Source organism: Podarcis cretensis, assembly GCF_951804945.1.
Source record: "Podarcis cretensis genome assembly, chromosome: 12".
In the NCBI taxonomy this organism is placed as follows: Eukaryota; Metazoa; Chordata; class Lepidosauria; order Squamata; family Lacertidae; genus Podarcis; species Podarcis cretensis.
Window position 1 is genome coordinate 24,545,393 of NC_137181.1, and position 24,198 is coordinate 24,569,590.

At 42.0% G+C, this 24,198-nt stretch overlaps 2 protein-coding genes across 2 annotated transcripts in view; one reads left to right on the forward strand and one right to left on the reverse strand.

Moving 5' to 3' along the window:
• LOC307200044 (uncharacterized protein) overlaps nucleotides 1–3,157 on the forward strand; it is a 73,451-nt gene extending 70,294 nt beyond the window's left edge. Inside the window, exon 6 of the mRNA XM_079948381.1 lies at nucleotides 2,403–3,157. Coding sequence (XP_079804507.1) covers nucleotides 2,403–2,579 — 177 coding nt within the window. The 3' untranslated portion in view covers nucleotides 2,580–3,157. The remainder of the gene's footprint in view (nucleotides 1–2,402) is intronic.
• A 12,977-nt stretch (nucleotides 3,158–16,134) lies between these two features.
• ARL5B (ARF like GTPase 5B) lies at nucleotides 16,135–23,992 on the reverse strand. Its single transcript, XM_079948383.1, has 6 exons — nucleotides 23,806–23,992; nucleotides 21,266–21,326; nucleotides 19,519–19,666; nucleotides 18,184–18,267; nucleotides 17,327–17,478; nucleotides 16,135–16,725 (listed from the first exon to the last, which is right to left on the reverse strand). Exons 1-6 carry the CDS (start codon nucleotides 23,849–23,851, stop codon nucleotides 16,677–16,679), a joined length of 540 nt encoding a protein of 179 aa, XP_079804509.1. The 5' UTR covers nucleotides 23,852–23,992; the 3' UTR covers nucleotides 16,135–16,676.
• Between the last annotated feature and the right edge of the window lie 206 nt (nucleotides 23,993–24,198).

Consider the following 24,198-nt stretch of genomic DNA (forward strand, 5'->3'; position numbering starts at 1 on the left):
AACATTACAGAACTAAGGATAAAATCTCAAATGAGACATGGCATAAAATAGCAGCTTACCCCACATCTCAGCTTTGTTTTATAGGTGAGCTGCGCTGCAGTGAACACAAATTTCTAGCACAGGGATGGGGGATCTATGGCTCAAATGTTGATGTACCTCAGCTCCCAGCATCCCTAGCCACTGGCCATGCTGGCTGGGACTGATGGGAATTGGAGTCCATTGACATCAGGGCTAAATGGAGGGGCCATGGCTCAGTGGCAGACCATCTCCTTTGCATTCAGAAGGTCCCAGGCTCAACCCCTGGCATCTCTGGGTAAGGCTCTGGAAGAGAATCCCTGTCTGAAACTATAGAGAGCTGCTGCCAGTCATTGTAGACAATATGAGATGGAAGGACCAGAGGGTATGACTCCGGGAAAGGCAGCTTTGTATTGCTACAGTTCCACCTTTAACAAAATGGGCTTAATCCAGAAAAAAAAAACATCTCATGCTTAAATCTCATTGGAATATGTGAGACCCATTAGTCATGATGGTTGATTGATGGGTTCATTTCAAGGACGTAATCTTGACAACCTTTTGCTAGATTTGAATTGATAATCCCAATGGCAGCCACCTCTACCTATGTACCTGTTCTCTTTCTAGAGTTCTCAGATCCCCACCTGCTGAATTTATCAGCAAGGGATCCACTAGTTTTCATCAGAACATTTGTATCCTTCACCACCACCCCAGAGCATAGACTTATAATGCTATTCATCACTAGATGGGGGAAATCAGTGAAAATCAGGTGCCTTGCCTCGCACAAGTGGAAGCACTTTCTACTAGTGCAAATCATTAATTGATACAACCCAAAAACATTTTGCTTTTTGCTTAAATCCCCACCCCCAACTTTATCTACATTGTTACCTTAAGGATTCTGACACGCACCTTAACAGGCATTATGCAAACTTCAAAATAAATGTACTTTATGAAGCTGCTTGAGTAATTCCACCTTGCTGTTTCTTGTCTTTTTAGAGTGTTCATTTCCCTGCTGGCATCCATAATTATTACAAGCTTTTCTTATTTTAATTCCCCTTGTCTTACTGCTAGAGGCCTTTGTCACCTGCTAGAAGGAGTGAGGAGGGTCAGCTGAGAGTTCATTCAGTTATCACGTCTGTTTCATTATGCTTCTTTAGTCTGAAAGCATCCAGGAGTTCTGTCTGTATATTTGTTATAATTATCGTCCTGACAACATCTTCTTGGTGCAAGGGCTAAGGCAGCCTCTTCAGAAAATGTCTCCAAGGCAGCTTTGCCTCACAGGAAGCCCTCGCTAATTAAAAAGTGACAGTCTTCTCCATCTCCCTGAAAGTAGCTTGTGTCTCATCCCCCGCTTCCATTCTCTTCTTTTAGCTCGTTCCAGATAATTGAAAAATTAATTGAACTTATTAAAAAATAAAACATCTGGGTTACGGGTCAGGAATTGCAGCAGCCTTTGTAAGTGATCATTACAGCACTCAGCGGCACTTAAAAATAGTAACATCTACTTCTCTTAGATCATTAGGCCCCTTTAGTGGTCAGGAGAAACCTTTGAGTACGTATACAATAAATTGTGGCCCAACAAACCTGTTGAAACCATTGAATGATTTGCAGGGTTGCACGAAGGACACCATGGCTGGAGGGAGAGGGCGATCCTCCCACGAGATCTCAGAGCCTCTTCATCTTTCAAAGCCTAGTGAGATCTTGGGGATGGACAGGCCGGTGGACACGCCACCATTTTAAGAGGACATGTCACCATTCCACCTAGCCTTCAGGATATAGATAATAAGGGGGACCTCCCCTTAACAGGTCCTGAAGGGTAAACAGCTCTTGGCCTTAGTTCAGGGGACTGTGCTTGCCAGTCGCCATCTCAAGTCATCAGTGGTCGCAGTCTCAGTGGTCTTGCACCACACTGGGTCCTCAGTGCTGGTTAACTCCCTATATAATGCCCAAGCAGGTGTGTGAAGATGAAGGTCAGACTTCAAGACTGCAATTAATCTCATAGCTATAAAAGCTTGTTACATTTGTTTATTTTGAAGTATGTAAAAAGGGTAATTTGAAAAACCTTCCAAGTTTTGCTTGCTATTTTGTGTTGAAAGTTACTCACAGTAACACTCACCAGTGGGGATGCAGACAGGTGATAACTGACCTTGTCAGTTGGAAATAACTTTGTCTCTTTCTTGGAACGTTTAACTTGCAGATACAGTCAATTACCTTATGGTAATGGTTGCTTCAAGGATTTTATTGCTTGGCTCCCTTGGAACGAAACACATATATTAGCCTAATTTAGGAGTGCTTTGTCTGAAGTTCCCGTGCTCTCTGTGTGCAGAATTATTGCAGCCTTAACTTTTTATTCAGACTGCAAATTCACTACAATTCCTTTTTTAAAAAAGAAAGAAAGAATGGAAACTGAGTGGATTTCTGCATTGAAACATGAACTGCTGCACTTATCACATCACTCTGAAATAGTGTTCATTCTTTCTGAAAGTGAGGACTACTCATCAACAAAATCAAGACAGAGAAGGTTACTTGGAAACATTAACTGTAAGCATCCTACAGTAGACCTCTAATGTCTTCACTTATGGCTATTAGAAAACATTCGTATTTCAGATTTTGTAGCTTTAGGGAACACTTCTAAGGAACAGTCTTAGGACAAGCCTGACAGTCACGAAACTCCTGCTTATGCAGGGTGTGGGATGTTGACTGGGCCTGTTGGGCTTCACTGTGAGGATGAACTTTAGGTTCTATCCCCAACATCTCCAGGGATTGGGAAAGACTCTTATCTGAAACACTGGAGAGAGACTGCCAGTCAGTGTCAGTAATACTGAGCTAGATGGACCAACAGTCTGACTTAGTATAAGGCAGTTTCCTATGTTGCTGCTTTCCCTGTTCCTGGAGGGGAAGACCAACAATAGGATGCAAATTGTATTTCAAGAAAACATATATGCCATTGCCAACCATCTCATTGGTAATAAGCTTCTGAGGAAAATGTTTCTGGGCTTTCCAGAACCCAGTTTGAAACCAGTATCCTAGAAGAAATCTGACTCATGTTGAGGGGAGAAAATGGTGAGGTAAAAGTAGAAATATTACAACAACATGTCCTATTGTCCTTAATAATGGAATATATTTATAATGAAATGATTTTAGAATGTTGCATTATATTACTCTTGTTAGCCGCTCTGAGCCCGGCTTCGGCTGGGGAGGCGGGATATAAATAAAAGTTGTTTATTATTATTATTATTATTATTATTATTATTATTATTATTATTGGATGCCAGATATTCAATTGGTATTTCTCTGCTGGCGGAAGGCATCAGTCAGCAAAATGAGAAGGGAGGAAATTATCTGAGATTGTCCTTCCTTCTTGCAGTTTCCCTCATCCAAATCTTCTCCCAAATCTTGGGGGATCCTCTAAAGGGTATCGGGGGGTGGGGGTGGGCAGGAATCACCAAAAATGGCCTTTCTTCCATCAGTTAAGGGACACCAGATGGATACACCCACAATAACCAAGGCCTGGTCCTACAGTTCACATGCAGCAGAATGAGGTGTGAAAACAGTGGTGGAATTCTGAAATGAGAGAATAGGATGCACCACTTCAGACTGCAATTGTGGGGGAGAAATCACATTTTTAAACACTCCTCTAGGGTTCTGTAAATATCACTTTACTCCAGCTCCCATCATCCCCAATCTGCATGACTAATGGTTGGGGATGATGGAGGTTGTAGTCTGACAATCTCTGGAGGGCACCAGGTTAGGGAAGGTTGCACTGAAATGTGGACATTCTCTATAGTTCCTGTTTACATGGTTGAGGCAGACCAAGGTCAAACTAAACAGGTTTGCTTCTGTCGTAGTAACATTGGCTCTTAATTTTACAGCCATTAGGAAGTATGCTGATGACTACGAATTGCAGAGTTTACAAAATAATGAGTCTAGAGAACACTGACAGTAAACTCAAAGGATTTATTTTCTTACTGGGAGGGGCAGAGGAATCTACATTTGGGATAATCATTATGATAAGTGCAACATTTTTGGAGGCTTTGCAAAAATCAGTGGCTACTGTTCACTTTATCTGACTGGATGAAATGGTCACAGCAGCAATTGAATTAGAAGGAAAGCAATTGTCTTCAATTATTAAGGATCAGAGTACATATAATTCATATCAGTACAAGATGCTTCTTTACCTGAAGTCCAAGGAAAGGAAGCAAAAAACAAAAAGGAATGGGAGGAATTAATGCAGAAGAAAGACAGAAAACATTTGGCAAAGTATGTGGAATATCAGTGAAACTCCAAGCCAAGGTTGCACTCGGTTATGGTGCAATCCTCTGCATGTTTACCCAGAAGTAAATCCTACTGTGTTCAATAGGGCTTACTCCCATGCAAGTGCATAGGACTGAAGCCTTGCAGAGCACTCCTTGGCATATGTATGGAGTAGTAAGCTCTACTGCAGGCATAGGCAAACTCGGCCCTCCAGATGTTTTTGAGACTACAGTTCCCACCATCCCTGGCCACTGGTCCTGTTAGCTAGGGATGGTGGGAGTTGTAGTCCCAAAACATTGGGGGGGGGGCAAGTTTGCCTATGCCTCCTCTACTGTGTCCAGTGGGGCTTACTGATTTTAACCAGGCAGCCCTCATTTCTGTTAGACGGCATCACTGAAGCAATAAATTATGATGGCTTACTGTTTCATACATTCCATCCCAATCCTGTGTTTGTCTGAAGAAACCACAAGAACTGTATATATAACGACTGCATGTTTTCCCCCTAATAAAAAGAGCATGTGCTGCATCTTGCAGGAAAAATAAAAATAAAAGCAACCACTGGGTTGGCTCTAACTTGATTTCAATGTACCTACTCCAGGTAGGACTAAGCCTGGACACAGCCCAAAAGCTGTATCTTGATTCTTTTTCAAAATGCAAATTGAAGTCTTGCTTCAAATTTAGAAAGGTGCTGGAAAATTTGAGGAAATGTAGTTAACTAACAAATATATCCTGTGCTCTCTTCTTCTTTTAGCAAAAAATAAATAAAATTGAGGTGCCAGTACTCATACCTTACTACAAGTGCTGTGGGTGCCAGCACAAAATGGCTGCCATGGGCAGACAAAATCAGAAGAAGATGTGGTGGAATTTTGTGTCAGTGAGTTCCATCCCATTCAGGGTCAACTCGTTTTTAATACAGAATTTTAAATTCTAACCGAGCCAGGGACCTGCTGGTGAAGGGTGGGTACTATTACTACTACAGTACTAATATTTCATTATCACATGAATTTATTTGTCCTAATGGACAGAGCTATTTCAACAACATTTCACTGAAGAGGGTGCATTTGAGTAACTGACACAAAACATGTCAAAGGTTTTCCCCTGAATCTGTGCAACTTTCCACTGGAACCAGTGGAAAGTAGATGCCTGCTCTTCATCCATATCACAGGTCCACATTTTCCCTTTTCCTATCATTAGGAACGACTGAAGAGTGGCAATTTCCCTGTGGAAAAAAATGTTATGATAGAATTATTCTGAGGTGTTCCCTTAAGAGAAGCCACAGCAAGAGAAAAATGGCAAAGAGAAGTGGCAATTTAGAAGCAACTTCCAGTAGGACCACAACATGTATAGGACTAAAACATTTTTATTGTACTTTTGGGGTTGAGTGTTTGCATCAATAGAGAATTGCTTTCACTCCATTAAAAGAAAGAAAGAATTATGGATGTTTATTTACATTTATATTGTGTTTGTCTTGCATATTGTTCATTTTCTTGCTTTGCAGATAATGAACAATTCTATACATATGTTTTCTAGCTGAGAACAGACTACCATCCATGATTAGAGCTGCTACTGTCATTTGTAAAGCTAAAATAGAAAGTTATTCACTGAAATCCCCAAACTATAGACAACCCCTCCAAATCTTTTAACAGCCTGGGACCAGTTTACTTGAGAGATTGCCCCTGCCTATTCACAGTCCTTGCCATATTAAACACCTGCTGAAAACTTTGTTTCATCAAGTCTTCCTAGTCATATAATTTAGTAATGTACATTTGCTTTCAGAAGTTTTAGCTGGTTTTCTATTGTGCTTTACTAATAATTATTTTATGTACACTCTCTTTTTTTAAAAGGTGTTGCTGATTTTTATCTTTTTTGATAATTTTATTATGTGACCACTTAGAGATTTTTCTGTGTACGTGATCTATATATATTTTCTAAGTAAATACTTTGCTCTCATGCTTAGAAGCAATGGCTCTCGATTACATTTTTCTCCTCTTGTCCTGGGCTTTCAATCCCTGATCAATTCTGCTGCCTGTAAAGCATAGGGTAATTTATTTAATTTGGAAGAACATTGAGGATTTTAGAGTGGGGGTGAAGCCATGTGTAAAGAAAAAAGAGACAGGGTGAGGGAGGATCAGGATCAGGGAGGAGATACAAAGACAAATAGAAAGTCAGGTTGGGTAGCAGTCACATATGGAATGCAAGTGATGAAAAGGCAAAAAGCACCAACTCACCCAAATTTCACCATCCTCCAGTTTGTCCAGATGTTGCCACACTCCAGCATTAGCCTTACTGCAGAGCCTGGTTAAGACACTCCAGAACGGCCTCCATGGTACATTTCCATGAATGCATCCAAGGATATAGAGTACGGATAGGGAACTTGTAACCCTCCAGCTGCTGTTGTACTCCAATGCCCATTGGCTGTAGCCACCATGGTCGATGGGCAGGGATGATGGGAGTTGTAGTCCAACAAGATCTAGAGGTTCACAGGCTCCCCATCTCTGGTGTAGAGGAAGCAATGCTTGGCTCAGCATGACACACTGACAGTCACCGCTTCCTGTCCACAATCCATAAGAATGTTATGGATTGAAAAGTAAGGGACATCATGCCCCAAGTGAATCCCTAGGAAGTGGTGGCTAAAAAGACATAACAATGGGTCAAGGGGGTGGCTACTTTCATGCAGCTTTCTCTATGGGAACGCTCTACGTGGAGAGTTTTAAAATCATAGAAGAAGAAGAGGAGTTTGGATTTGATATCCTGCTTTATCACTACCCGAAAGAGTCTCAAAGCAGCTAACATTCTCCTTTCCCTTCCTCCCCCACAACAAACACTCTGTGAGGTGAGTGGGGCTGAGAGACTTCAGAGAAGTGTGACTAGCCCAAGGTCACCCAGCAGCTGCATGTGGAGGAGCGGAGACGCGAACCCGGTTCACCATATTACAAGTCTACCACTCTTAACCACTGCACCACACTGGCGAATGGAAAAGGAGGAGGAGGAGGTCCTTATACCAGGTCAGTTTATTGTCAACTCTGCCTGGCTGCTGCTTGCCAGCATCTCGGACAGAATATTTCCCCCATCACCTGGAAACGTTGGCCCCAGAACTACACAGTACCCTCCCAAGTGTCATATAGTCTCTCTTGTGTGGCCCACATAGATGAGGCTGCTCATGGCTGGTTTGTATTGCAGAAATCATATGAAGGCACCATCATGCATTGGTTTGGAGAAGATTGCATGCTGCTGCAAACTACCCTAAACAGAAGTAGCATGGGCATCTAAATGTGATGAAACCAGGATGTCATCAGATAATGATGGGCCGAGAACCAGTTCTTGCAAAAGAGTTGTGGTAAGTTGTCTTCCCACGTGCCATTTTATAAATAAGCTCTATGAGAGCCGCTGTAACGTTCTCCTGTATCCCACATCAGGCTAGTTCTTGGGACTTGTTTACATCCTGCATCACACTTGTGAGCTATTGTGTCCCCTATTCATCCAAAGGGATAGCTTGCATTTTGTTCCCCAGCTGCCTCCTTCTTTCTCATGCCTACATACACAGAGAATAAAAACTGCTTTGAGAGAAAATGTCATACAACTGCAGTGTATGAAAGGTCATTACTTGAATTACAAATCAGCTTATGCTGAATTTTCCACTTTTAAGTGCTGGCAAGGAAGTTCATCTTCTTTCCTTTTCTTTCTTTGCACTCTATTACGGTGCTTTTTTGCCCATTCTGCAAAGAATGGGCAGCAGATTCCTTCTTGGACTCATATGTATGAGTACATTTTTCTGCTTCTTATGAAACCAGCACAAACTGGTATAGGGGCAGGTACATATTTCAATTTCTGTTTCTCATTTTTCCAATTTGAAGTTCAGTTCTCCACAGTTCCACAGCAGCTTGCAATTTCTTTTTTAAAAGTCCTCATGAAAATTCAGTGCGCCTTTCTCATAATAAACACATTTCTGCATGCAATTTTGCCATAGCCTGCACATGTTGGCATATTTCCCCTAACACAAAACATTTTTTGTACATTTATTTTCAGTAATCTGTGAATTGTGATGCAAAGTTTTATCTTGGTATTTGCATATTTGTACATATTACTTAGCTTGAGAATAAGGGAAAATTTGAATTTTGAAGGGTGGCTACATCTCAGTTTGTATACTGCTTTAGAAAGTGCCAAATTAGTTTTGCCTTTAAATGTAAACTGAATTGAGCTGGTGATATGTGGTAACTGACAGGACAGAATGAAACTTTCCATTCCTACAAATAAGTCCAATTAAACCCCTGAGCCCAGAGATCTGGGTCCACCTGGAGACCAAAGTGAACAAATGCTCACAGCTTAGTTATACAGATTTTTTTCTTCCAGAAGTGAGCTCAAAGGAATTTACTCCCTGGTAAGTGCGCTGTGGGTTAAACCACAGAGCCTAGGACTTGCCAATCTGAAGGTTGGCAGTTTGAATCCCCATGACGGGGTGAGCTCCCATTGCTCAGTCCCTGCTCCTGCCAACCTAGCAGTTCAAAAGCACGTCAAAGTGCAAGTAGATAAATAGGTACCGCTCCAGCGGGAAGGTAAACGGTGTTTCCGTGCGCTGCTCTGGTTCACCAGAAGCGGCTTAGTCATGCTGGCCACATGACCCGGAAGCTGTACGCCGGCTCCCTCGGCCAATAAAGCGAGATGAGCGCCGCAACCCCAGAGTCGTCTGCTACTGGACCTAATGGTCAGGGTGCATAAGGTTGCAGCTTGGCTTATCTGTAGCAATGGATGTGGAGGGGGAAAGAAGCTTAGTCAATACAGAAAGCTTCCTTTTGTCATATTTGTACCTCCCTTTCAAGGCAATAGAAAATCCCTCTTTTGGATAAATCACTGAATGCAGTTGTAAACACTATTGACAAATACTGAATTGCTTAATGATAAATTAGCAGTGTTTGGCACCTGCAGAATGGTAATGTATAGCACTAATGCAATGTCTAGACAGCTAAAGGAAAATGTGTTCTACAAATTGCAACAGAAATTATGGAGATAATTAACCTATGTTTAGTTCCACCACACATCAAAAATGATGCTGTTCTAGGCATTCCTTTCTTAGCGTTTGGTAAGAACTATCAGCCTTTTGCCTCCCTTTTCAAGTGATGTGTTTCATACATTTCTCTAGCATTCAAACCACACAGGTGTGTGAAGTCACTGGTCTTGTGACAAGTAATACAAAAGACATCTTATACCTACTCTGGGAAGCCTTTGGATCACTGCCACCCTGGTCAAGTCCCCAGTACCCCTAAGCCAAAGTATGTGTAGTTGAAATAGACACATATTCTCCCATCCCAGGAAGAGGACATGAATGTTTGGTAGGATTCTGAACAAGAGCGCTCCATGTTACATTATGTTGACGACCTTACTTGTCTCATGAACTGTCTATTTGAAGCATCTGCACTGAGATATATGTTTGTGTCTGTGTTTGCTGTGCTCCACCACGGATTCTGTAGCTGGCCCGTCCCCACCTCAACTTGCCCCAGTTGTTCCTCAGCTTGCCTTTCGTACTATGGCAGCATTGTCTGCCACTGTCTCAGACTGCACCCTCATTGTTTTGGGCCAGCAGAAGTTGGGCTTCCTGGATAGCCCCATCTGTCTGTCTGTCTGTTTATGCATCCAATGCTGTTAGTTGCACAGGGCAAGGAGCAGAAATTGCTCCACATCTGGCAGATCCTAGGCAGTACAAACAGGATCAAAAAGCTGTGTTAACGGTGTGTGTGCATGGTGCCATCTTCAGCTATTCTCTATTTCGGGGGTTTCCAGGCTGTGGTCTGTGGACCATCGGTGGTCTGCAGCATGTCTGTGGATCTGTGGTTAAGGATGGGAGATGGCAAGTCCATCACATTAAATATTCATATTAATATGTTATTGTATTTCAATCACTTCTTTTATTTCTTATATTGTATTTGATTGTGTTGTATTTTATTCTATTCCATAGAATTATTATAATACAATAAAATACAATATAATAAAAAAATAAAAGCAGCAAGTAAAAATCAGAGAGTATCTAGCATACTGCTTTACAGTTGCTACAACATGGCAAAAATATATTTTAAAAAATCATTAAGTGGTCCACTAAGACCCAGAGCAATTTTCAAGTGGTACATAGGAGTGCGGAGAGGTAGGAACCTAAAACACATTCGCCAAATTGTGTTTGGGCGAAACAGAACATGAACACACATCTGGCAATCAACTGCAACAAGTAGGCAGGTCCTGCTTGTATGTCATGTGTGCACATAAGCCATTTCGAAAAGCGAGCTATACATTATGTTACATCCAGAACATTAATTAGTGGGTACTCCTATCTAGGCTTCTCCTCCCTTTAAATTACAGCCTTGCCCACTGACATTTTCTTAATTTAAGGTGAATGACTCCCACCCTGCACCTCTGACCACCTTTAAATTAGTGATGTATAATTCCAACATTTCATAGCTAAGTCCTTTAGTGCCACCTCGAGGTCACAGCTGAAGTAACAGGCAATAAGGCACTTTAAGCCCAAGATGCAGCATTCAAACTCCATAGAAGCTGCTGAACTGGATGGAATCCTCAGCATACCTCTGGGCTATAAAACAAGGAGTGGTGATCCTGAAACATATTAATATCACCGGATTAGGGACCTGTAAGAAACCTGAAGATCATCTCACTCATGTTCCTGCCACAAAGCAAGAACCTGCTAGTTTGCTCAGAGTGACATTTAACATTAAACTGGTAACAGAACAGGAATGTAGGCACCTGCTTTATGTGATGTTAAGACTACCTAATTCTGACAGTTAGCAGCTCTTTAGGGCCTTGGACAAAGGTATCTCCCATCACCTGCTACCTGATCCTTATACCAGGAGATGCTGAGGAATGAACTTTAGGGCTCCTGTATTCAAAAGCATAAAGGGACGCGGGTGGCGCTGTGGTCTAAACCACTGAGCCTAGGGCTTGCCAATTGGAAGGTTGGCAGTTCGAATCCCCACAACAGGGTGAGCTCCCATTGCTCAGTCCCAGCTCCTGTCCACCTAGCAGTTCGAAAGCACTTCAAAGTGCAAGTAGATAAATAGGTACCGCTCCGGCGGGAAGGTAAACGGCATTTACGTGCGCTGCTCTGGTTTCGCCAGAAGTGGCTTAGTCATGCTGGCCACATCACCCAGAAAAACTGTCTGCGGACAAATGTCGGCTCCCTTGGCCAGTAAAGTGAGATGAGCACCGCAACCCAGAGTCGTTCGCGACTGGACTTAACTGTCAGGGGTCCTTTACCTTTACCTTTTTATTCAAAAGCATGGGTGTTTGAGCTATAGGGCCTCTCTGCATACATCATGCTTCCGGTTTCTCCATGTTGATTCACTGTCCAAAATACGCCTTTGACATCTCTCTGCCTGCCTGAGTGTTCCTGACTGCTGTAGAGAAGGGCTCTTACATTAGAAGCTGGAAACAATGGAGGTGACATAAGCATCCTTCCAAGTCATGGGTAGGTAAACTAAGGCCCGGGGGCCGGCTCCAGCCCAATTGCCTTCTAAATCCAGCCCATGGACGGTCCGGGAATCAGCATGTTTTTACATGAGTAGAATGTGTCCTTTTACTGTGGTATCTCTGGTTGCGACGGCAGATCCGTTTCACTACCAGTGTAAAGACTAAGGCTGTGAACGCACAAACATTTACCTGAGGGCGTCACTGAACTCAGTATGACTTCCTTCTAAAAAGACGTACCTGAGATTGCAGTTGGTTAACCAGCACTTGCAGTAACTGGCAAATTCATGCTGCCTTGCTGGAATGGAAGAGTTTATACTAATTTTTTGGGTGTCAGATAAAACTACTCTAAACCTTAAACTTTACAAAATAAATAGAAGAAGCAACAAAACCAAGTGAGTGCTAGAGGGTCCTTCGTCCACCCTGCGGGAAAGGATCAGTTTAAGGTCCCACATCTGTTCAGTTTTCTGGACTACTCAGAGATGTGTACGTCACATTTTGAATATAGCACCTCTCTTCAGCTTTACCTTTTAGCCCTCGAAAACACCTTCTGACATACGCAGTGTAAAATAAAACCATAACACTATTTCAAAACAAAAGGTGAGAAAGATCCTTTTTCAAACACATTCTTAGATCAAGTTCTGATGTACTCCAGAATTTTACCAAGTGATCAACAAAAAAGTGGTATGCAGAAGAGCATCAGTGGTAGAGCATCTCTGTTTGCATGCAGAAGGTTTCAGGGAATGCCCCGCATCTGAATCCCTGGAGAGCCATTACCCACCAGTGTAGACAATAATGAGTTACGTGGGCCAATGGTCTAAGTCACATCGTCCAGCTTACAAGCTACGCGTCATTTCTACAAAAGCTTGTATTCTAAAGAGAAGCTTTACTAATTAAGCACTGTAGGCTAATTCTTTATCACACAAGGGCATTCTTGCTGGACTAGCCAGACAATCTAAATCCCTCATGGGATGGCGAAGAGTAAGGATTAGTATGCTATTTCTACCCACCACTGCAGGTACCCTTCACAAGTTGGAGTCATAATCATGGGGATGGGAATCACAGGGACCCTACCAGAATAGAGCAGGTTTCTATGGAATCCACTCCCACAAGAGGTAGGGACAATCACCAAACTTGGATAGTCTTTAAAAGATCAGACATATTCCCATATGAGAACACCATTGCACTCATGTCCTGGTTGCAGGCTTCACATAGCCAGTGTGCAAACAGGATACTAGATTAGATGGGCCTTTGGCCTGATCCAGCAAGGTGTTTATGTTCTTAGAAGTTATCCCTCCAGTTCATGGAGGGCAGCTGCACTGGGGTGCAGCTAGAGCACTCATCTCCACTCTCCCTCATCATGTTTTTTTCCTTAATGCTGGTTCTGTGTTCTTTTTTCAATTCAAATGGTGCAACTAATTTTCACCATTGAAATATTCAAATTGCAACACACCAAAGTTAAAAATAGATGCACTGGTTCCAGTCCAAAGAGCCAGTTTACATGCATGTAAAATTACTGTACATATGCCCCCTAGCAGAGCTCTTTTACTGGCAAATCAGTCCCCACTTCCCTTCTTGTCCTTTTCAGAGTAAATATTGCACTCACTGCTAGCAGTATTTGTAAGTGTAAAAAACATAAGTCTTGCTTTACACAGCCAAGCACTTTAATTCACCCCAACAAAATAATTACAATGCAATACCATGCTGATCATTTGTTATAAAAAAGTGTACAAGATTGATAAACCACTTGAGTGATCAAATGACAAACATTATCTTGGACAAAAAGGGCCATGTTTTTCAAACCCTGTGGCATCATAAGTACAGATTAAACACTGAATGCTTCCTTGCCTAATGGTAAATTCACAGTTCCTGTGCAGCTCTTGAGCAAAGCCAAGATGAAGAAGGCAGGGCAAATTGGAAAAATCATGGTATTCTCAACAGATAGTACCAGTAAAGAAAAATCTCTTCCAATTTAGCACGAACATCCCTGAAGAATTTTTTTAATGACCAGGGACTAAGATCAGAAATAGACTTCATTTGAAATGTATTTGTTAAGATGCTAAGAAAAAAGTTCTAAATATATTTCAATAGATATGAAAACGTACACAGGGAGGAACCATAGCTGAACAGAATACATGCTTTGCATGCAGAAGGTCCTAAATTCAACCCAAGGCATCTCCAGCTTAAACAAGGAATAGGTTGCAGGTGATGAGAAAGACCCCTGCCCGAGTCAACAATACTGGGCTACAGGAACAAGGAGCTTCACACATATAAGGCAGCTTAATCTTATCCCAACAAAGGTCTTCGGTTTGATGCTTAGCTTATACCTCTAACTCTTGCCGTGTGTGGCCTTTAGCAAATATAACATTGCACATCCAATTTTACAGGAACATGTGCCTATATTCGACAGTGCAAGCCAAAGGAGTTGACACCATTAAGAGAAAAAAGCCCAGATCTCACTGCATTTTTTTTTTTACAAGCCCAGTGATGAAAGCTACTGTACCGTTGCTTGGCATGCTAGGGCTGAACAGAAAGAAGGCAGAATGACTTGAGGGTTCACCCCTTACACATTGCAACAACAGAGGCAAATAACAATTGCTTTCAAACTGAATTGCTGGGGGAGATCACAATTCCAAAGTGTGAGGGGTTCTTTTCTTACAGAACACCATTTGCCTGGGGGGGGGGATATTGGAGAGAAAAAATTGTGCGCACTAAAGTATGTCACCTTCACCGGGAGAAAATGAACCCAATGGAAATTCAGTTCAGCCCCAGTTGCAATGCAGTATTTCTACCCCAATCCACACACAGGTTAAGCCACAAAGGGCAGCTGTTCTGCAGCCTCTGAAGTTGTCTGGCATTTCAGGGAAGCACTGAATACAAGAGCTTTCACGTAATGCTAAGTGTCAGATCACATACATTACCAGCATTGCCTTAAGACAGAAAACAACTGAGAGGGGAATCAATTGACATTATAGAAGGCAGACAAAATGATATTTAAAAACACCACAGAAAACTGTTACTGAAAAATTTACAGTGATTTCTTGGTGTGGGGACGACAACAAAGCAAACCACTTTAATGCATTAGTTAATGCTTTTTGTAGAAAAGCTAGTTCAATTTGTGCCAACAGAGTAGTTATTTTCAAGCGTACTTTTTGCTCCAATTCTCTCCAACAGAGATGTAGGTAGGCCTCACATTTGAAGGTGTGTGCATATTTTACAGACACAATTCAAATAAATGATTTCTGTGCCACAATCATCCAGAATCTGATTGTAGAATTTCACTGACAAGCGGAATACCCAGAAAAAAATGGCTTTTCCAAAGGATTGCACTTGCTTGGAAGGAGCAGGTCCACAGCCGGGGGTGGGGGGGTGGTCCTGGATTCAGACCCATTACTGGAGGCCTCAGTGGCAAGGGGTGCCTTTTCCGACCTCCAGCCGGCTCGCCATCTACAGTCCCTTTTTCACAGAAATGACTTGGCCACTGCACTCCATGTTCTAGTGACTTGGACTGGATCCTTGCAATGCCCTCTGTGTGCAGCTGTCCTTGAAAACAAGTAGTCCAAAATGCAGCAGCCAGATTACTGCTGAGGTTCCATTTAGATTTCACACACCTTAAAAACAGCTGCGTTGGTTTGCCAGTTTGTTTCCGGATCCAATTCAAGTAATAATAATAATAATAATAATTTATTATTTGTACCCCGCCCATCTGGCTGGGTCTCCCCAGCCACTCTGGGCGGCTTCCATAAAAACCAAAAATACACTAAAATATCACAGATTAAAAACTTCCCTGAAGGTGCTCATGTTAAGCGTTTAAAGCCCTGAACAACTCAGGCCCAGATATCTGAAAGCCCACCACCTCCTCTATAGATCCTCTTGTATGTTAAGATTGGCAGAGGCGAACTTCAAACCACCCTAAGATATTCAGGGGTGCAGTGGCCTACAGGAGCACATACACTGTGGCAGACCCAAGTTGTGGAATTCCCTCCTTCCTTCACTATACGTTTTTGGGGCAGAAGACATAACTCTTTATCTGCCTTTGACACCCTGAGATGTATACTTTGTAGGACCCATCCTATTTTTGTGATTGTGAGCCGTTTTAATGTTTGTATTTAAAACTGTTGCAATGCTCCTTGGCACCTAAGGATGAAGGTTGGGTAATAAAGAAAATAACAAATACAAATGCTGAATGTTTGGCTTTCACGTACTGTTACGAGACAATATTGTTAGAGAAGCTATACCTCCACTTATTTCAACACTTTCCCCTATTCAAACATACATTGCTAAAACACAATGCACTCAAATTTGTCCTCCTTGCCAACATGCAGCATATTCACTGATTTACCAAAAATAAAAATAAACAAAAAAATTCAGGTAAACCGAATATATAAAACACTTAGCAGTCAATTTAAGTTTCTTTCTTTTAAAAAAGGTGTATGTTCACCAAGTCATAAAATGCAATACATAAACAAAAAAGGCAACAACAGCAAATAAATAACTTTCAATGTTAGAGAACTCCTGTAGTGTGCATCAATATTTGAACTCCGATCAACTGGAATCACGTTGACTTTAGTACCCATAACCTTGGGATTCTTAAAGCTAATTGTTGCAGCATAGAAACAGGAAAGGAAGGAGACCGACCTATGTTAGAGGCGATTACTGTAAGCAGCAAGAATAAGGAGCATTTTCAATGGCAAATTGTTACAAGGCAGTCATTTAGCTTATATAGGAGAGCTTTCATATAGTCCCACTTGTTCATCCATCCAAGATTAGTGCATTTTAAAAATGTTAAAAAATACTTTTGAGTTTAAGTTCAGCTGCACTTGATTCAAGTGTTGCTTGTGGAGGTTTCAGAAGTTTTAAGTTAAGTTTGTTGCTGCCTCAGCAGCCAAGTGTACCGCAAAGGAGTTTGTCCATAGGCAAGTGTCACTTTGACTCCAGAAAAGAAGTTATCTTACTCCAATTCGGGAAGTCATCCATTCCAGGCCTTGGCACAATCTGAAAAAGGGGAAGAAAACCCAAGTCTTAATAATAAACATACAGGGTGCAAAATCACTATGCTACGTGTCACCAATTGTACAGATTTTGCTTTTCTCTACTTAATGTTACCAAAGTATTAAAACCATCTTACAAAACATTTTTTTAAAAATAAAATATTTTGAATCAAATAAATGTGAGCATGCTGCTGGAAAAAACACACACACTTCTATTATTACGACAAATTGTGCACGTTGGTCATTGGAGGCCTTTCTGAAAGCTATCTGGGAATACTGTGAGGGATTGAAATTTATGGCACAGCAAGCAGGTGATATTGCATGGGAATTGTAGCATGGAATCTACCCCAATATTGGATTTAATCCAAAGGGATGGTTGCACAAGTGGAATACACTTCTATCTGTGATGGGGTGGGAGCTGTGCATCTGATTTTTGGAGATCAGGAGGAGGGGCAAATGAGCCTGAGGTTTTGCTTTCACACTTTTGGAGTGCAGCACATTGGGTATTGCTGTGCTAACCCATGGCTTCCTGTTGAGCGTGAATACTTTCCGACAAGTTGCCAGTTTCTGTACACAAGCATTTATTTAACACTATGAGTACTTACCCTTCTCCTGTTAGCGCACAACAGGACTGAATGTGCCATGGGTGATCCTTTATGGAACTAAGGGTGAGGTACTTGGAAATTTCAGCTGCCGACATACAGCCTTTCATATCTTGCTTATTTGCAAAGATGAGAACTGCAGCTTTCCGCAAATCCTGTAAATGACGTCTAATTAGAAAATTTATGTTTCCATAGCCCTAACAGCTACATAATCCTTGATTTTTTTAAAAAAGAAAGCAAAAATAGATATTTTCCACTATATTTAAGGTTGCTTTTGTTGCAATTCTGCCAACTGCATAAGCATAGGTTGTAGATTTGTTCCTGCTACACTTCCCCTTCCAAAGCATCAACTCTTATCACCAGTCTCAACACATATTGTTAAAGCCAACCAAATCAGAATTCATTATGATGTATATGGAGACAAGTACTAGACTTTAAAAAAATTAGGGTACAACCCTGTACCCAATTTCCTGGGTAGAAGTCTCACTGAACTCAAAAGCCTAGTAAATATGTGTAGGATTGTGGAGATTAGCTAATGCTTTTCATTTCTGTGGCTATTTTTTAAAAAGAATAGCTTGGATCCAAATATGCTGTTTCAAAAGCAAAAGGCACTAGACTTACATAAGGGAAGCAGCCCCACCCCGCCTTCTTCTCTGCCAACCCCCTCTCCCCTATCTACTGCAGCCACCTGCATTTCTTGAAAAACTGCTCCCGAGGGGCAATAAATCTTTCACACTTTATGGGATGTAGCAAAACTTGGGGCTCTGCCAATTTCAACTTGTGTAATATTTTGGGCAATGCTTTGTGTCCCAACCATTGTCTGTATTCTTAGAATGCACACAGAATATAGAATATCGTACCTCATGTGCCAACATTCTGTATAGTTCTTCTTTTATGATAGATAGTCTCTCTCGGTCAATGCTGTCCACTACAAGGATAATAAACTGTGGAAAGAAAGAAGAAAAGGTGGACAAAAAGCTAAAGGTAGCCACCATGTTTCTAACTAAGGTATGACTGAATGAAATGATACATTTGTGTTACAACAAAATGGCTATACAGGCACACATGTGTTCAACTTGTGCATAATCACTGGGAAATAAATAAATGTTGTGATTCAAACCTGGAAAGGGTGAGAGAGAGCTGGAGAGTCCTTGTGGTTTGCGAGGAGCCCCTCCCTAGAGCCTGAAGAGGGATTTTTCTTTTAGCTTATGAAGGAGCAGGGTTCCAACCTGTTGCTGCGCTACCACACTCATCACCTGAGAGGCAGGGAAGACGCTTTGCAGCAGGTCTCGCTTGCATGACTTTTCCAGTCTCTCTCAGGTTACAGAGCTTGTGGATACTTTTCTTGGGGTGGGGGCATCTTCTGCTTCCAAAGTGGACAGCAAAAAAGGTTTCTGTTTTAAAAAGCTTACTGGCTCCAGAGCTGAACCCAAAATGGCATGCAGGACCCTCTCTGCTGCTGCTGCGCCACCCCGCTCAACAGCTGATGGGCAGGAAACCGTTCCCTGCAGTGGGCTCAGCTGTGCGGCTTCTCTGCCCTTACTGGTGAGACTGAGGGTGAGGAGAGGGGAGGAAGGGAGTATCTGCTGCCCCTTAAATAGCTCTTGCTTGGCTCCTACCCTTCCAAACAAAAGGGGGAGGGGAAACACAGCCACTCAAAAAAAACCCCTTTCAAGCTCCCTACTTACACATATTTTGCTTATGGGGGCAGGGGCTTGAAACACAACCCCTGTTTAAGTGGGGAGTCCCCTGTACACAGCATTCTTTAATTTCCTACTGCTATCTGAGGCAGTACAGGGCAGGGAAAGTGAGCTCAATAAAACAAAATGGCAATAGCAACAAGAGCAGTGTCTGGACCCTTGTTGCTTCCACACAGGCACACTAGAAAGAGTCAGGAATGCTTCCCAGTTCAACCCCGTCATTCATATTTACCAGAGATCAACATCAAGAACTCATTCTTATGAATGAGCCAAGGAAGGGGGAGCACTTCCGATGGTCTGAAAAGCCTTTCAGAGGCTTAATACAAAAAACTTTTCTACTGTTTTCTCCTCAGCTACTTCCCTTCCTCTCTCTTGGATCTTGCCTTAAGCCTCGTGGGCCAAGGGGGATGGAACCCTCAGAAAATTGTCACACACGTTTGCCAGCACAGTCCTGGGTCTTTTGGGTTGCCTAAATTAAGAACAGCATCAACATACCTCTGTATTTGAATAATAGGTATTCCAGGACGATCTTAAAGACTCTTGTCCTCCAATATCCCACATGAGGAAATGGGTGTTTTTAACTACTATTTCTTCAACATTGCTTCCTATAGTGGGAGATGTGTGAACCACCTCATTCATTAGGCTAAAGGGGATGAAAAAGTTGTATGTTTATCAAGGTCATCCATACAGAAATATGCCATCATAGAACAATTCCTGTCTTTGGATTAAAAGAAGATTGTACAGAAAATAGCTCAATCAGAATTTATCTGAAAATGCTCAATTTTATTTTTACTTAAATTTAAGCTCTTGAGAAATAGCTTATAGGTTTTCGTGAAATTCTTCCATATGATCACAGGTGTGTGCTTGTAACTGTTTAAGAAGATTCCGGTGAACTGGAAGGCAGATAGTGAGCTCACTGCTGCCTCTCATCATGAATAGGTATATCTGTGATCAAAGAGAGCTGCCAGCTAACTGTGTTAACAACCTTACCTTTTATTAAGATGGTTGTATATCCTTGGGCACAACCATGTAGAGGAAGTTAACTGTCCCTTTGGTAAGCAATTATATATTGCATTCTGTAATGTACCCTTAGAGTCAGGGTGGATTGATTTAAATAAAATCGATTTAAATCAATTTTTTTTACACAAAGACTCATTCTTGGTGGTATAATCTTAATATTTACAACCAGATGAAGGTTTCATTTTTGGATTAATACATTTTCAGAGTAGTTTTTATAGTTATATCAAAAATTAATGAGTTGGTTATACTATTAGAAATACATGGACCAATAATTATTGTAAAGTTTAATAAGTTAACTGTTTATATTTGGACAAATTTTCTGCTGTACTTTATTGGAAGGAGAAAAATAATCATTTCCTTAATAACAATCTAAACAATTTATTAAACTAAAACAATGACATTATAGCATATGTATCCACGTATGTTTACTGATGTGGTTAAACTTTTTTTTTTAAAAAAAACACCCTTAGACTGAGTTTTAGCACACACGAAAAACTTAAACAAATCCTTATTTCCTGATGAATAGCCTTTGGGCTATAATGTAACTTAAATAGAAAGATTTTCCCTCCAAAAGCAATTTTTAAAAATTAAATCCATTTTTAAAAAATTGATTTAAATAAAAAAAATTGATTTAAATTAAAAAATCAAAGCATTCTATGTGTAACAAGATTAGCAAAGCTATTTAATAACTAGCAAGATTATACCAAAATGGGTTTTTTTGCCTTTTCAGAGCTTATCTGTATCTTCCTGTAAGCAATATCAGCCAGCTACCTTGTTTGCCTTTCTTATAGCCACAGCTTCTGACAGTTATAGTAGCTACTGTGAAGTAATACTTTCAAGCAACATTGTATTGCCCACATTATACCGTAACCCAAGTAGGTGATAGGTCAGCCATAAGATTTTATCCTTCCACCAATGGTAATAGCTGGGCTGACTGATAAACTCTCTGCATTTATGAATGACTCATAGTTAGAGAGTCTAACACACTAGAAGATCATAGGAAAGCTTCCATGTATCTGCTCAAGTCTGGGGGGGGGGGGGGGGAATCAAGCTTCAAAGACAACAGGATTCCTAGACCTTTGAAGCTGGATAATTTCAAATATTTTGACAGACAGGCTGTCCCAAGTTCTCTTTGTGCTTAAAAACCCTGCTCCAAGTGTTGGTCAAATTGTGAACAGTATCATATCTGAAGGAATGAATGTTATCTTGTTAAAATACTTACAACTGGTATAGAATGGTGGTCTTTCCAGCATTGTCAAGGCCCACAATTATTACTTTGTGTTCTACAATACATAATAGTGAACAGTTGTAAGCTGCTGTAAACTTGAGGTTATCACATACCATAGATTATATGAAAGTGTAATACAATGAGGCTTCTAGATTTTTCTTGGTGTAGTAGTTCATATGACCATCAATAACTATTTCCCATATACAACTAGGTAAGACAACCTCTACCCATATTTTCAATAACTCAATCCCGTCCCCCCAAGTCTTTTCTGGCTCACCATAGATTAATTTTGCTGTGTTTTGCTATTAGATCTGAGCCCCCGCCCCATCCTTGTTACTCCAAACATGTTGAACATCTCCCTCCCCAAAAAGACTGGAAGATGTATCTAGGATAGAAAACAACAGTGATCTTTTGACAGCCAATGATGCCTCTATGGCTGTTTTCCAAAGTCAACAGGTGTCATTGAAAAGCAAGTATGAATTACTTAGAAGCCCATGAGCTCATTATCAACCAAGACAAAGTTGGCAAATAAAGAGTGAAGACTAGCTCCTTGGAAGTCTGCCTTTCCAAGCCTCGGCAGCCCATGATAAAGGTAAGATTGTGAGCTATCAAGCTCAGTGGTCTTCCCACTTTCCCCAATGCAACTCTTGCAAAGATGTATCATTGCTAAGACAACCTACCACTGTCGCTCTCCACACCATTTCCGCTATTCTTACCAGTCTTTCAATGAAGCCATTACAGAATAAACTACTGCCAAGCAGGTATTGTTTTTGGCAGTAGTTGAAGAGTGGTGCGGACATTAGGTCTGCATATGGAAACTGAGTGTTTCCACGTGGTGGCAAATCCAAGCAGCAGGTCTTAAGTGAGAAAACACCTCATGAAGTTCATCACACACTGGTGGCCAACCACTAGGGCAAGAGGTTTTGCACACGTCCATGGGATGAGCAAGTCTTGCATGATAGCTGTTGCATCAATCTCGTTACATGAAACCACTGTTAGTTTCTTTAGCTTAGAGGTCCAATATCAGCACCATGTAATTAAAACAATGTAGGTTTGTGTGAATTCTTTGTTCAGTATCTTCAAGATAGTGGAGTTATTGATTATGCCTCATAAAATGTTAACAGGTATTCCATTAAGAAAGGAATGCACTAAGGCAGCTTTGCATGGCACCCCCACACCTTAGGAACGACATCAGAATGGCTTCTTCATGTATATATCTGGCACGCTATTTTAGCTTAAAGAATGCAAGGCAGATGCTGCATTGCTGGAGTTTTTAAAATTAAAACAGTAACCACCATGCCTTGGAGAACACAGGTGCATTTATTTTGCGGGCAAAGCTTTTAAAATAAGATTAGACAAAAGCATATACGTCATGCAAATTTGAACAGAGAAAAGGAAAAACGATCAGCTGGCAATATGACTGTTCTCTGCAAATGCATTCAACAGGGTGTTTTCTCAAACACAAAAGAAAAATGAAAGAAGGTGGTTCGCAAGTTGTTACAGACACTGCAACATTTTAACACAAATTTATTACTTCCTGCACAGATTTCGCCAACAGCCAAGGCTGAGGAACTCATGGAATTTCTTTACATTTTGGGGAAAACTCAAACTCCAACTTTAACTTTTTGCCACATTCCTGTTCACAGGTCCTTTATACTACCAGTTGAATTTGGTTGAAATGTGCTGGCACTTAGCATCTTACAATCTACAGGCTAATTGACTTCCTGGCCTCCCCATTATTCACCCTTGTTATTCATCATACCTATTTCTCCAGCTCACCTTCCCGCTGACTCAAAACCAGTCCTTGTTGCCCTGTTTATATTAAAACACCTTTGGTCAAACAGACAGGATGCTCCTACTCACAGCAAGTGGCCTCCTCTCCCCTAATTTCCCAACTTTACTGTACGTATTAACTTTTCACAGTCCTTTCCTTTCTCAGCCCACTATTTTCCCCATATTACTGTATTTACCCTATTGTTACTCCGCCCTGTCAAAATAAATAAAAACGGTCCCCTCTCCCAACGCCACTCTTGCCTTTTTCGTACACCTCCGTAACATGGGAGATCCAAGACTGGGGGCGGGGGGGGGGGATCCAAGTTCAAGTCCCCGCAAAAAAAGACCCCGAGTGGCCAGCCATACACTTCTTCCTTCTCGGCCTCAGCTACCTCCAGGGGCTCTTGTGAGCATACGGCGGGAGGGTAGGGGAATAGACCCATGCACGATGCCCCCTCCTTCCTTGGGAGAAAGGGCTCAATAAATACCCCGCTTCCCACCCAATGCAAAACCCTAATTGTTACAGACACAGCTGAGACATCCCCCCAGGTCTCGTCACGATCACGATCCTCTCCCTCTGCTACCCTCCCTCAACCGAGCTCCCCCCGCCCCCCGTTAAAGGGCAGCCCGGGAAACTCCCCCCCCCGCCCCGAGACGAAACCCTCCCGGCAAAAATGCCACACGGAGCAGCAAAAGCAGCAGCCCCGGTAGCGGCGGCGCAGGTGCCCCGACAGCCCCAGCCGCCGCCCCGCTCTACTCACCCTGGTTACAGAAAAGGCTCCACAGCTTGGCAAATATCAAGCCCATCCCGACTTGGCCAGCAGAAACCGCCGACCTCCTCTTCCGCTTCTGCTGCAGACGAGCGCCTTGCCTCCTTCCCGTCGGTTCTTTCTTCTCGTGGCCAACGCGGCGGATAAAGTGGGAGGGGCCTAAGCCCCGCCCCGCCCCCTCCTCCTGTTCTCGACCACGGCAGCGGCGCGAGAGCCCTTCCCCAAGCCTTCCTTCCGCAAGGCGCGCTGACGTCACCGCGTCCGCATGGAACGACGCACGTTCCACGACTGCCGCTGACGAAAGGCCGAAACTGGGATTAGGGTGGCAGTTTCCCTCTCACGCGCACCCTCCCTTGTGGGGCGGGGTGGATTTTTTTTTTTTTT

Coding starts and splice junctions, on each gene's coding strand:
- ARL5B (XM_079948383.1), bottom strand. CDS start 23,851: ATGGGCTTGATATTTGCCAAGCTGTGGAGCCTTTTCTGTAACCAGG. Junction 19,667..21,265: donor ACCACCATTCTATACCAGTT/GTAAGTATTTTA, acceptor CATCCCCTTTAG/CCTAATGAATGAGGTGGTTC. Junction 17,479..18,183: donor ACAGAATGTTGGCACATGAG/GTACGATATTCT, acceptor CGTCATTTACAG/GATTTGCGGAAAGCTGCAGT.